General features: G+C 34.2%; 1 protein-coding gene across 1 annotated transcript in view; it reads left to right on the top strand.

Moving 5' to 3' along the window:
• CDH7 (cadherin 7) overlaps positions 1-15249 on the top strand; it is an 84155-nt gene that overhangs the window by 47290 nt on the left and 21616 nt on the right. Inside the window, exons 5-7 of the mRNA XM_015855215.2 lie at positions 3525-3692; positions 4994-5181; positions 14316-14569. Of these exons, the coding sequence (XP_015710701.1) occupies positions 3525-3692; positions 4994-5181; positions 14316-14569 (610 nt within the window). The remainder of the gene's footprint in view (positions 1-3524; positions 3693-4993; positions 5182-14315; positions 14570-15249) is intronic.

Below are 15249 nucleotides of genomic sequence, written 5' to 3'. Positions count from 1 at the left end.
TTGTTGATCTTTTCTATTTCTGAATAGATTATAAAAGCTACACAACTGAGCTATGTGATAAGCTTACAATTTTGGAATGGAAATTTATATCTCCTTGTCAATCTTCTAGCTCCCTGATATACTGTCTATTGAAGTATTTCTGGACAATAATAAATTCAAGATGCTGTGAATAGGTTTTACTTTCAGATTGTTCTGGAAATATACAAATATCACCTTCTCATCAGATTTCCTACTGTATAGATTTATGCCATGACTGACTCTTCATTTTACTTTTTAAAATAGAATTTTGTTGTGGAAAATATATCTTCATGTTTGAACATAAAAGCACTGTGCTTCCCATTCTCACTTGACACACCATTTTGCTGCTACTTTCAAAACTTTTTTTTTTTTTTAACGTTTTTAAAAATTATTTTCATAAATATTGTGAATATTGTTAGCCACAGGAAAATGCAGTCTTTATTCCTCTGTTTTAACAAACATTGTCCTTCCTGTATATTTTTGTTCAGTTTTGAACCTCTCACTACAAAAAGGTCTTTGAGTTGCTCAAGCACATGCAGACAAGAGCATCAAAGTTGGTAAAAGGACTAGAAAACATGACATATAAGGAACAACAGAGGTAACTGGGGGTGTTTTGTTTGGAGAACAAGAGGCTGAGAGGAGAACTCATCCCTCTCTATAACTAAATAAAAGAAAGTTGCAGCAAGGAAAACACAGGTCCCTTTTCTTAATGACAAGTGAATCATAGAATCATAAAATCATAGAATTACCCAGGTTGGAAAAGATCTTGAAGATCATCAAGTCCAACTGCAGCCTAACCATAGTACCCTAACTCTAACAACCCTCTGCTAAATCATATGGCTGAGCATCATATCCAAACAGCTCTTAAACACATCCAGGGATGGTGATTCAACCACCTCCCTGGGGAGCCTATTCCAGAAACTACCCTTTCTGTAAAGAAGTGTTTCCTAACATCCAACCTAAACTTGCCCTGGCGCAACTTGAGGCCATTTCCCCTCGTCCTGTCACTTGTCACCAGTGAGAAGAGACTTTCCCCACTCTCACTGTAAGCACCTTTCAGGTACTGGAAGAGGGCAATAAGGTCTCCCCTCAGCCTCCTTTTCCCCAGACTAAACAGCCCCAGCTTCCTTAGCCTCTCCTTGGAGGGCTGATTCTCCAAGCCCTTCACAAGCCTTGTTGCCCTTCTCTGGACCTGCTCTAATACCTCCATGTCCTTTCTGTTCTGAGATGCCCAAAACTGAACACAGTACTCAAGGTGAGGCCTCACCAATGCCGAGTACAGGGGCAGGATGACTTCCCTAGTCCTGCTCACCACAGCATTCTTGATACAAGCCAGGATGCTATTGGCCCTCTTGGCCGCCTGGGCACACTGCTGGCTCATATCCAGCTGACTGTTGATCAGCACACCAAGGTCCCTTTCTGTCAGGCAGCTTTCCAGCCACACCTCCCCAAGCCTGTAGGGTTGTCTGGGACCTGACACTTGGCCCTATTGAAACTCATGCCATTAACCTTGGCCCATTGACTGAGTCTATCCAGGTCCCTCTGTGACCTGTTATACCTCAATATACAGTGAAGTTATACCAGGGGACATCTAGATTGGGTATGAGAAAGAATTTCTTCATGTGATCAAACATTGGAATAGGCTGTCCAGGGAGGTGGTAGAGTCCCTGTCCCTGACAGTATTTAAGAGAATGTGATTTTTAAGAAGTGGCTCTCTGAAATGTGGTTTACTGATTAGACTCAGTATGTGAGGTTGGTAGCTAGACTTGGTGATCCTAAGGGTATTTTCCAACATAAATAATATGATTCTGTGGCTTGATGATTTTTCACAGTGTTAAAAAAAGCTTTCAATTTGCTTAATTTAGTCTGATATCTCAGCCTATGTGGAGAAAAATTATAATCTGTATTTCAGAGATGGATAAATTGCTGCAAAAGGGGAACAAAATATTTACCCTATTTGTCATTTAAAAAACAACCAGTGAAACAAAAAGAACTGCTGGGAAGCAGACCTGAATCCTAATGCTATGTCTGAAAGGTCGCACTCTATTTAACAGCACCCAAACTTGCAGAAATAAGTAGTATCAAAATATTAACATATTTATACATTCATATGTTTATAAACATTCATATATTCATGAAAAAGTTCATCCTCTACAGGAATATATAGTACTTTCTTTCTCACCAACAGATATTATGTACAGTATGATTGGTTTTGTTTTTGTTGTTTTTTTTTGTCTCTCCTTATATGTGTACATTGTCACAACGGCTGCAATCAGCCTCTGAGCAATATTATGGTAGTTTCTGCTAAATGGAAATCTTTAAGAATTGAGACTAAAATGTTTGCATACATTTTCATTTTGATGTTGTACTCAGATTTCCTTTATGCATGATATTTAGCTCCCAAATGGTTGGTTAGCATTGTCTGGCAATTTGAATGTAATAGAAAAACAAACGGGCTAGGTAAAGTAATGTAGAGACAATAAACTTATGAAATTGCATGTTAATTGTGTTTTTAAAAGTTTTGTCAAATAGGTGAATTAATGCCAGAAAGTCTGTGAAGTAAATGCTTCAGCCCATGGCAAGTCTTGAATTCAGAAGGGAAGAAAGAAATAAAACTGTAACTAAACATTCAGCAAATATCAGATGAAGAGTTATGTTCCCCAACGTGCCTCTCCTTTATTTAGATTGTTTATGTTTCCTTTACTGCTGACACTGAACACTTTTGGAGTAAGTAGCTGCCTCTCTGGAAATCAGAGCTAGCAGTTCTACTATGTGCCAGGCATGAAATATTCATAAAGTCATCACATTTTGAGAAGCAATATTTATTTTCTGATCTATATCAACAGAACTGAAAGAATGAAGCATGGAGCTTTCTCCAAGTTTACATTTCAAATCAAATAATTACAAATTGTATGCAGATTATCAAATGGATATATATATAAATGACTTCAGATATTACAGTATTTCCTTTAATAAATCAGGGCATCTTAATCACATTCATGCTTTCAAAATATTTATTTATTAATAAAATATTTGCTGAAATAAGATAATTTCATATTTATGCAAAGTGTGGTGTGATATCAATATTAGTAAGTCTTAATGTGGTAAATGATTGACTATGCAAGACACTGTGAAATAATTTTGAACTTAAAAAAGAGTACAGAATATTCTGTTCTTCTTAGCTATAAGAGAATGGGAAATCAAACACAGAAGAGTATATCTTCCAGAAAAGGAACTGTCATGCAAGTAACTTTAGTTCAGGGAGAAGTGAACATGGTTATGGACCCAAAGAATGTACTACCAGCTAAAACATGTTGGTTTTGGTGACTACTTAAAGTAAGCTTGTAATATAGCAGTTTAGTTCCTAGTAAACTATTGTGATGTCAGCATTGAAGTTACTTCCTCCCTTTTTGCAGTCCTTGGTCTGCTGTTACCCTTTAGGGTCAAACTCCATTTTCACAATGTATTTACTTCTGCAACCATTCACATGGATTGTATTACTGCAGGCATTATCAAAACTGCCCTTCCAAATATGGATAGAGAAGCCAAAGACCAGTACCTACTAGTTATTCAAGCGAAGGACATGGTTGGGCAAAATGGTGGATTATCAGGAACGACATCTGTAACTGTCACTCTGACTGATGTTAATGACAACCCACCCCGCTTCCCACGACGTAAGTTACATGACTTGTAGCATTATTTCTAAACACGGCTACTTTATTTACTTTTTATGCTTTACTTAAACGAACAATAAAAGTATTTGGCTTCCTTAATTAAAGTATTATTAAATACTTTGAAAACCACTCAGAGCAAGTTCTATTATTGTTGTTGTCGTTATTGATACTGTTACTACTACTTTTGAAGAACCTTTTTTCTTTATCTATTTCAGATTAGTTGAAATGAAGTTATATAGAGCAGGTGCATTTGTTGATGTATTTTACTTCTTCACTCATAAAAGGATAAAAAATAAACACCTTAAAGCATCTCTATCAGCTAGACTTCAGAATGAACAACATTTTGTCTTTACCATTAGTCCTTAACCTTTCTTTGTTAGTTCAGCAGGGTCTCTCTTGTGCATGTAGTGTTTTCTAAGAAATTATACATCTGTAAAGTCATCTTCCCCCAACCAACTATCTCTAACGAAGCTGGCTATCATCCCATTCAAAGAAGGGAGTACACATTTGTAATATTATACCAGTTTATTAGTAACATTCTGTCTGGTGTGATTTGATTTGATTTTTTAAAATATATATATATATATAATTTACACTATCTTATAATGTCCTTGCAAAATTAAGTTAAATTAATGGTGGAATATACTAACTCCACCCTCACCTCCAATTATATAAATCAGACTTCCTGCCACTAATCATTTGAAATAATGATAGAATAGCAGATGTTGTTTTTGAAGGTGAAGATATTATTGCTTTTTGACTGCAGATATCATTTTTTGACAGCATGTATATGGTTTTATGAATGAAAATGGTGGAATATTCAAGATTGCAGGTGGTGACTTTACTTTTAAAGAAATGAATATATGTTGGTTTCTAGTCATATTAGGAGTATAAACTGCCTAATCTAGATACAAATTTGTAATATGATCAGGCTTTATATTAATTTTAATATAAACTTGATATATTTTCTTTGTTTCCTTTATTTGTGGAGAACTAGTATTTTTTGCCTTGGAAAATTGCAGGCATTTGTATCATGACTAAGCGTTGAATAAAATTTATGCATCTTTGTCTTCTATTTCTCTCTTATGGAAGAAAAAAGTAAATGATCCATCACAATAAAAAGCTAAAAAAGAAATAATATATGTATATATATATATATATATATATATATATATATATATATATAACTTAAAACACATTTTCTGGTAGCCTGAGTAAATATTCAGTTGCATGAATATAGATTTCTTTTTAGTTTACAGATTCAGAAATCTCTGAATGTATTGTATTTCTGAATTTTGCAGGATCGTATCAGTATAATGTCCCAGAGTCTTTACCTGTGGCATCGGTAGTGGCCAGAATAAAAGCTGCAGATGCAGATGTGGGACCCAATGCTGAAATGGAATATAAGATTGTAGATGGTGATGGTTTGGGAGTATTCAAAATTTCTGTGGACAAAGACACCCAGGAGGGAATCATCACAATTCAGAAGGTAATTCTGAATTTCTGACTGATTCTGCTTGAATCCGGGCAAGATAAGGGAGGGAAATGTGAGGATATGTGTGAAAATTATTGTGATTTTTTGTTACCATTTTTTTTTATTTGTTTGTTTGTTTTATTGGGGTTTATGTTTGTCCATTTGTTTATTTTTAAAAATTCTCCAGCACAAAAAGAAATCTCAAATTTTCTCTCATTTGTTTTTATATGAAAGAAAAATGTAGGTCTTATAGTAAAAATGTAAGGTCAAAATCCAAGATGAATCCAAAATATAACTATAGAAAAGAAAAATTATCTTTGATTAACCATCCAGATGGTGTACAGGATTATCAATAAAATTATTTATTGGTAAGATTAGCCGTTTTGCAAGAAAATCTTTTTTTTCCTATATTATTCCCCAGACCCCAAATTTACATAAAAATATTAAAACTCAACTTTTTTTGTATTTCTGCAACACATTTTAAATAATATCCTTTTTTGAAAAAAGTGTGGGGAAAAAAAATGGCAGAAAATTTTAGTTTTGAGGAGAACAGTAAAACAAAGAAAATACTGTACAAAAGAGCATGTTGTGAATATTTGTCATCAACAACACTAAAACTACATGGCCCTATCTCTCCTAAGTTATTTAACACCCTGTAAAATGTAAGACTGATTTAGTATTTTAGAATTAGTATATTCCTGAAAAGGCCATATTGTTCTGGTTTATTTGATTATTTAGATATTTTTTCTTGCAGTGGTACTCTTTAATCTTTGCAAATTTCATTTACCACTTTTTTTTTTTTTTTTCTTTCAGTGCACCAATTTATTTTTTAAAAAAATTAAAATTTCAGTTTCACATCTTTGAAATAAGAAGTTAATACTGCATGATGTTGCAAAGTAATGCGCTAATTCTCTGATGCCCTGAACACCAGCTGAGAGCTGGCTAGTGTCTGTAGATGGTAGTGAATATGCAGAATGTTCAGCAGTTTTGAAAGATCAAACTCTAATAAATGTAATATAAATCATTTTCTTCAAGGGAAAAACAATTGTCTGAGTCTTCTTGCAGACTGCTAATTTCTTCTTAGCACATTTGAAACACAATTGATGAAAAATTAATCCATTCTTTGCTCAACAGCCAAATCAGTATGGCTACTTAAACTTGCTCATTTTAAGATTTTTGAGGAAGGATCTGGAAGAGTTATGGCCACTTTGGAGGGAGGGTGTTTATCAGTGTCACAGAAAGCAACACAGACAGTTGGGATTGTCAACACACTAATTTGTGAGCTTATAAAAACATTTTAATTTTCAGTCTGTACTTGTAGTCACAATTCTTTTCCTGGGACTCTTTTAATTCCAGTGGACCAATAACTGTCCAGCAGAAAAATAATTGTCATTTATTATTTCTGTAATCACATTCATTAGGGAACTGAAGTGATTGTTTCAGTACTGAGTGTTTGTGCCAAGAATCTCCCTATGAAATGGCTACTTGACTGCACTTTTTGACCCAAAGAAATGCTCCAGTTTGCAAATTATTTTTAAAGCTAGTAAATGATGCTGCAATTTACACAATAATTCAGACTTTTTTTTTCTTTTTTCTTTTTTTCTTTTTTTTCCCCTCTGCAACATAAATTTTCTCTCATTTTCCTACCATTATAAAATACCTTTCCCATGTTGTATTCAAACTGAAATCCTCATGCTGAAGGGTATCTCCTAAATCTGTAGATGCTCTTAGGCCTCTATCTGGATTCCAGGGAACTTAAATACCTTGTTCAAGGATGAAAGATTTTTCCTATTAGCCTTGAAAATGAAATAGTGCAGAGTTGACAGCGAGGGAAGAAAGAAGTAAGAGTCCAAGCACAGTAGCCACAAAAAAATGCAGCTTCTTCTCTTGTTGCAAGCATGCACATGAAAGACCATTACTGATTGTTCAGAGGTTAAATGGGCTTCAACTACAGAGGCTAGCCTGGCAGGGCCACACACAGTTGGGCAGACATTATACTTGCATGATGATGTGAAATTTTTAGTAAGGAATGATGGCAGAAACTGTAGCATGATAACTGTCTAAATGTTTTACTATCAGCAACATGAAGTTCTGAACATATCTGAGAGCCATTTGTTCTTTCCTTCACCCCTGAAATCAAGTGAGACATTGAGAAACACCTCAGCCTCAAAATGTTTGCCCATCATTTTAAACTTGTGCATATTTTTACACTCAGATAACAGCTTTTGCATCCACAACAAGCAGAAAAACTTCTGTAAAGGTATACCTTCTTTCTAAACGCAAATATGTTCTTTAACTTTGCATACTTTTTCTGCAATCATACATACAAAGGCCACACATCCAAAACACAGTATGAAGGCAATACTGCATCCACTTTAGTACTGGGTGTTGTGGAGGATGTTTGGCATCAGAGCTTCACACACAAGCTGAGGATTTTATGCTCCATTCCAAGAAGGGTAACCATTTTAAAACAATTTGAAAAGTTGACTCCCACACTGCAAATTTAGTTTTTGTTTTAAGATGTAAGCAGTAATGTGCATTTGCACAAATTTTTCCTCTGTACCTCAAAGACTCAGAGACTCTAAAACACCAAAAGACAGGGAAAACAAATATACATGTTTTTATTCTAATGCCAATATTCATTGAAATATGTATTTTATACTGCTTCTATTAAAACAAAAACAAAAGCACAAAAGAAACATTATTGAACTATTTTACTTGCATTGATGGCACTAAATATATAATGACTGACTTCCAATACAAAATTTGTTAACTGACTTCACATGCAAGTAATTTATCTAACATGTATCTAGGAAGGCATATAAAATATAATAATACATAATATTAATAAAAGTATATAAATTTGTTTGTATATATAAAATATACAAACAAAAGTTTCAGACTTGTCAATTGAAACATAAGCACCTACTTTACTTTTCTCCTGTAAAGAGCAATCTAAATATATCACCTACTCACAGTCCATGCTGGAGTTCTGACGTTGCAAATAATGGAACAGCTTGGTTATTCTCTAGCTCCAAGTTATTTCTTCCTCTTCAGCACACACACACCCTGTAGTGAATTCCTAAGTAAAGCTTAGTTAGATGCCTAAACTATCATAACAGAGGATTTAGTAGAACATCAATATTAGACAATATTTTAGGGGAAAAAAAAAAATAATCTTATACAGCTTTTAAAATTGAACTGGATAATTATATTCTACAAAAGTATTAGAAAATTTCATCCTCATTCACACTGTGAATCAATTTTTCATCTGTAAAGTAGGATTAATTCCTTCCTATGGTTTCATTTGTAATTCTCATTTTGCTATAAATACTCTGTTTATAAGGATGCCGATCTTTCGCATGTGAATAATAAATCATTCCACAGTGATGAAAGTTTTTGGAAGAAGTTTTTTCCGGAGATGTATTTATTTATTTATTTATTTATTTATTTATTTATTTATTTATGGGTTTGATTAGTCTCTACAGTAACACACTTAGAACTGAAGAAACATTTATGAAAATGAATAATGATTTCGTTAACTAATGTAACAAATTTTATAGTGCCCTTGTACAACTATGTTTATACAACTTCAAATTGAATTCATGTTGACTGTTTAAAGAATCCCATTCATAATAGAAATAAAAGGAATTTTGGCTTCATTTCTCATCAATACAGACCATACAGAACTTCCAAAGCTGTATTTCTCAAAATAATTTACTGAGAAAGACACCATAAAAGTATGACTTCAACTTTATTTACTAACTTGCAGGCTATGGTTAGTCTTCAGTAATAGTAATAGCTGAGTTGCAAAACATCTTAAGATAAAATCTGGTGTATTATATGCACACACCAACACCTTTATCAGTTATTTGGTGGTTCATGTAGCAATGATAAAAGTGTAAATGCTGAATGGTACTTTTTTATTATATCTGTCACATGGAAATTTTTGGAAAGATGTGATATCTGATTCAAGCTGTTTGAAGCATATAGAGAAATTTTAGTGGATTTCACTGAAAAAAGTCTGAAGGCTCTTTGAGAGTTGAGAGTTGTCTTGTCTTACTGTAGCAAATGACAAGCATAAAGATTTCCCACTGTATCATTATTGCTCACTTTGTCTTCATTTCTTCCCCAAATATACACCTCTGCTACCACTATCACCAAACCATTGGAATGTAATATTGCAAAATGTGAAAATAAGTTTTGCAAAGTACTTTCTCATAGAAATTGTCTGCTAAGATATTATTCTACTATCTGACTTTATTTTAAGAGTAATAATGGCAATTATAAAAATGGGGTTTTTATGTGTAAGCCTTTTACTGAAAACCTATCTTTCTGTTAGTGTTACCATTTCTCTTTTTTTCCAGCTAAAATTTTTTCTTTCAATTCTATATCAGAGTTCACAGTGTAAGAACTTGAGCCTTCCATGGTTCCTTTGAGAGATAATATGCGTTTGTTTGATGTACTGTGGTTTTCGATATAAAACCTCAACTAGACTTAAAAATGGGATTTTCACCTCTGTAAAGTACATTATTACAAAGTTACCATACAGTAAAAAATGAACATTACGAAAATAGGTTTCCTGTGAAAGATAACTTCATATCCAGTCTCTTTAATATAGATGTCGTGTTTTGTAATTTCCATCACATAGGAAAAAATTCTTACCCATTTGAAGAAAAAAAACAACAGAAAGAAAACACAAGAACACAGGCCTGCAATTGAAAGAAAGATAAATGGTCCTGCACAGGACCTAATCAGAGAACATTAATGCACAGATATTAATGAAGCTGTCAGGATCTAGTCACTGTGCTGATGAACTGATGTATACATCGTCCTTTTAACCTTCCACAGCGACGTAGTGATTTGTAAGCTGCTGACTTGGTACTCCATTACTGGAATCTGTGCTTTTGTTTTAAAAGGAAATAACGGTATAGTCCATAGTTGAAAGATGCTTAATATATAACAAGCATTAGTAATAACTGGATAAGAGAAAGGAAAAAATTGAGAACTTCTCAATATTTTCAGTCTTTCAGTCTGTGGTACATAATATCTTAATTGTACTGTGCATGATTTGTTGAAAGATTTCCTTCTGATCAAGAAAGTTTGCATACTCACCATGTCTTAGAAATTTTGTTTATTTTTCTAAACCAGAAAGTGCATCAGAGCTTGGTACTTTTGTATTAATCATAGAATTTGAGGATTTTTATCTTGGAGTAGACTGAGGATGATGACTTCAGATTTACAGTCATTGTCACACCCTGCAGGAAAAACTGCTGTAAAGAAATTCTACTGTAGAGAACTAAGAAGAAAATAATAATTGTGTTGCCATTTATAACCCTTTACCGTGTGATGATGTAACCTCATCCTTATATTATCTACCTCTTCTAATCAGCAGTGGTTTTATATCACATATATGCATATGAGTACATTAGATTTTTTCTTTCTTTCTTTGTTTTCCATTAACAAAGAACTCTTACAACTTTTGTAAACTGTCAGTAGTTTTAGGTATCAGATCTAAGGGAAATAAAGGGTAGGATTCATATTACAGAAAGCAGATGTTTACATCTTTCAGTTATTGAGATTCACTTTCTACTGGCTGATGAAAAACAGACATAAGAAAGTAGATCAGGTGATTTGATTAAGTATTGCTGAAATTTAAACTGTCAGATTTTAACAGATATCAGTGACTAATGGAAACGAGTTAGACTTCCCTTCTACAGTGTATGCAACTTCAAAATCAAAATATTAACATGAAAATATAACAATCCACAGAGTAGGAAAAGTTTTGTGATACTATTGTGTTGAATCTTGGAGTTGCAAGACATGTGATGTAGGTAAGAATATTTATGCGGAAAAATCACAGCTTATTTTACGTTGCAACTGGGCATGCACTGGCTACTCCTTCATATTTTGTTACAGAAATTAACAATAGGTCCTCCTTTTTATTCAGTGGAAAATGTGCCCAAGTTTAGAATATTTAGGTGTCACAGCAATGTTTCAACTTTTCTGTAGAATTTATCAGTTATACAGAGCTACACAAAGCATCACGGGAATATTAAAAATAGAAGGTATGCGATAGAACATATTAATATAAGTTGAAAAAGAAAATAAGCAGTATCAAGAGTACTGGTCTAATCACTTGTATGTCTATTTAAAAACAAAACAGAACGAAACAAAAAACTCAGTTTCTAATGAAAATTAAGTTATCACAGAATTTTCTGTCTGCCATGTCAGAGAGAATCGTAGAATCACAGAATCTCCCTACCTGCGGATCAATAAGGCCAACTCTTGGCTTTACACAAGTCCACCCAAAATTCAAAGCATATGCCTGAGGGCAGTACCTAAACACTTCTCGTACTCTGTCATCTTGGGACCACGAGAACTACCGTGGGCAGCCTACTGTTCCATAACCACCACTCTCTATGCAGAACCTTTCCCTAACCCCCAGTTGCCCCTTCCCTGTCCATGCCATTCCCTCAGGTTTTGTCTCTGTCACCAGAGAGCAGAGCTTAACATTGCCCTTCCACTCCCCCAATAAGAAGCTGTGGGCCTCCCTTCTGTCTCCCCTCAGCCTACTGTGGGCTGAATAAGCCAAAGGACCTTGGCCACTCCTCATACATCTTGCCCTCTGGCCCCTTCACTGTTTCTTCAGCCCTCCTGTGGAGACACTCTAATAGTTCTAAGCCCTTCTTATATTGTGGCACCCAAACTGCATTCAGCCAAACTGCATTCAGTGCTGGATGTGAGGCTAGAAAGCACAGAGAAGAGCAGGACAATCCCTCCCCTCACCCAGTGGAAGTGCTGGGCTTCATGCACTGCAGGGTATGATTGGGCCTTTTGGCTGACAGGGCATACTACTGACTCGTACAACATGAATGCTCATTTGAACACTTAGACTAGCTGCCAGCCTAATGCAACCCCATTTACTATAATCCCCTTAGACCGACCCATCAGCCAATTAATCAGTTTCTGAAACCAAATTCTGATATCAGACTTCTGTCATTTACATTCTTCATGTCAATTCTGTAGTCCATAAAACCCTGTAACAGGAAAATAATTTTAATATTTTTCCATATGTGGCTGTCTTCTCCCTAACCTTGCTGTTCATCTGGAAGCATCAATTGCTTTATTTCCTGACAGATTTTTCATCTTAATGTAGAATCACAGAATGGCTTGAATTGGAAGGGATCTGAAAGCCACTCAGTCCCAACCCCTTTCTGTGGGCAGAACTTCCACAGGCTGCCCAGGTCCCAGTCCAGCTTGGACTTGAATGCCTCCAGGGAAAGGGGAATCCACCGCTTCTCTGGGCAGTCTGTGTTCCATAGTTCATATTTTGAAATTTAAATATAAAACCAAGTTTAAGATTCAAACAATGTCAGTAGTAACAAACAGTGACCAGTAATTGGTTGTATCAAGCATATTGCCCAGTATTCAGATAGCCCTTCTTTTATGGCATAACACTTTTTAGAGAACTTAAGCTCTGATTTATTAGAGGATGTGAGTGCTAGAATAAAATGAAGATCATACACATTCCTGGTCAGAAAAGATTTTTGCTGCCATATGAAGTTTATAAAAGTTTCCAAGTATGATGTGTTGCAATTCATTTTTCATTTCTAAATCCAGGCTGCTTACAGTTGTATTCTAATGCCAGCTTAAGCATTGACTTTAAGATGCTCATTTGGGATTTATTTACTGTAACTTGATGGAAAACTTAGACCCTCACATTTGTAGGTCAACAGATGTGTATTTCACCTCTGCTGCTTCTCTGAGTGAGTACAGGAATACTTTGCAGATGCTGTCAAATTATGTTTCAGGTCCCTTTCAGATATTTATGGTTTGTTCAGGATCAGAACTGTTGAAACTATTTTTAAATCTGTTTTACACACTTGGAAATCTAGTTTGAAAATACAGTAGACTAATCAGACTGCAGATTTGAAATTTTTGAAATTTCAAAACTGCTTGGGTCTTTTGTTTCTGTTCTTAATGTGAAAATGCAAATAAATATTAAGCTAGGTATTAGGTGCAAGCTGACAGTCTAAGAATTTAGATGTAAAGTACATTCTTTTAATATTAGTACAATGCTTTTCTTCGATAATTTCCTTCAGTGTCTGTGAGGAAAAAGATGTTTTGTTTCCAAAACAATTCTTGTAATGGTACTGTTCTCTAGACCACAGTTATTCCACGAGTTCTGGAGGATAGTTTTGAAATTCTAATGTATTAATTCCAAAGGAGACTCCAAATTAACTGAAGAAAATAAGAGTGGAATAAAAGTGGAAAGAAACAAAAAATATTTTGTTTAATAAATAAAGCAAAACTATCTTCAAGCTTTTTCTAAGTAAAAAAGTCTTGTCATATGAACAATGTAGTCTGATAGATTACTACATTATCTCTACAGACTTACACAGAGCTTCAAGAAATAGTTGATAATTAATGTCAATGTTATGCAAAACCAAAATAAACCAAAATGAGGTGTTTTCAGCAATGGATAATATAGTTATTTCTAATATCTAGTTACTATGGCATATTGTATTCGATGCTATATAAGATAATATGAGTGAGACAAAAATAATTCACTCACAGGAATGAAATAATGAAGGAATATTTTAATTCCATTGAAGTCATAAAATGTTTTACTGTTAACTCAGAGAAATCTTGTTTCATTCACAAGGTAGAATTTACAGATTTATCTTTCCCATTATATCATTGAGTTATACTCACTAAAACTAATTTTATTGGAACTATAGGGTGTTCTTGAAAAATTCTACACATACTTTTCTACAGCAACATGAAACATGGAAATATTCCATTATCTATCTATCTTCCACTTTTTTTCTCTTTTTTTTCTTTTTTTTTTTTTTGTTGTTGTTACGTTAATTAAACAATTTTTAAACAGAACTAACACAGTAATGAAAATTAACTTTAGTATCTCATGATTACGTCATTGTCGTTAGAGTTAAGTTTTATGTTATGTTCGCAAGACACTGCAAACGCAGTGTTTGGAGGGAGCTTAAAGAAGAGCCATACACTATGCTCTGCCAAACAAAAGTACTGCTTGGGTAGAAATGGCAAAACTCATATTTTCTGACTGTTGTGAGTTTTCCTGCAACATTATTGGTTAATGAAATTTTAAAATAATTTTATCTGTGTAGGAGTTGGATTTTGAAGCTAAAACAAGTTATACCCTGAGGATAGAAGCAGCCAATATGCATGTTGATCCTCGTTTCCTAAGTCTGGGACCCTTCAGCGACATGACAACAGTGAAGATAATTGTAGAAGATGTTGATGAGCCACCTGTGTTTACTTCACGGTTATACTCCATGGTGGTGTCTGAAGCAGCAAAAGTCGGCACTATCATTGGAACTGTTGCTGCCCATGATCCAGATGCTTCAAATAGTCCAGTCAGGTAATTAGAATTATGGGATGACATAATTACTTAGGTTGGAAAAGACTTTCAATATTACCAAGTCCAACTGTCAACCTGAACTATTGATCCCCATCACTAAACCATGTGTCACAACCACACAACTCTTAAATACTTAAACTCAAATTTTCAGGACTCCCCACTTCTGTGAGTGGCTGGTTCCAATGCTTGACCACCCTCTCCATGAAGAATTTCCTAACATCCAATTTAAATCTCCTGTGATGCAACTTATAAGACATCTTAATTGTATATTTATTTAACCTTTGTTCTGATGCTGTTTTTTGTTTGTGTTTGTTTTGTAGTAGGAGATTATTTGTTTCCATTGAAAGCAATATTTTCTTTTCTTTGCAGAAGGAGACAGATATACTCTTAGCATAATTTCAGTTTTATACACACGAATTGATAAAATTTCAAAAAATAATACATTTAAGTATCTGTAAAATAAGTAGGTGAGATAAATAAATAAATTATTTAGCAAAAATATAAATTCAGAATTCCAAAGCAAAAATAATTCTCATTATATTACCTATATTAATTTATTTGTAAATTTAGGAAGACTGCGTTATAATCTGTAACAAATTATGCTGCATTTGTTCAGTTATGGCTAAGATCTCTCTCTCTTTTCATTTTTTTAATTGCACTGTACACAAGAATGTAGTAGC

The sequence above is a fragment of the Coturnix japonica genome, chromosome 2 (genome assembly GCF_001577835.2).
Source record: "Coturnix japonica isolate 7356 chromosome 2, Coturnix japonica 2.1, whole genome shotgun sequence".
NCBI lineage: Eukaryota > Metazoa > Chordata > Aves > Galliformes > Phasianidae > Coturnix > Coturnix japonica.
The sequence above is the reverse complement of the archived record's forward strand: the minus strand, read 5'-3'. Positions and strand labels throughout refer to the sequence as shown.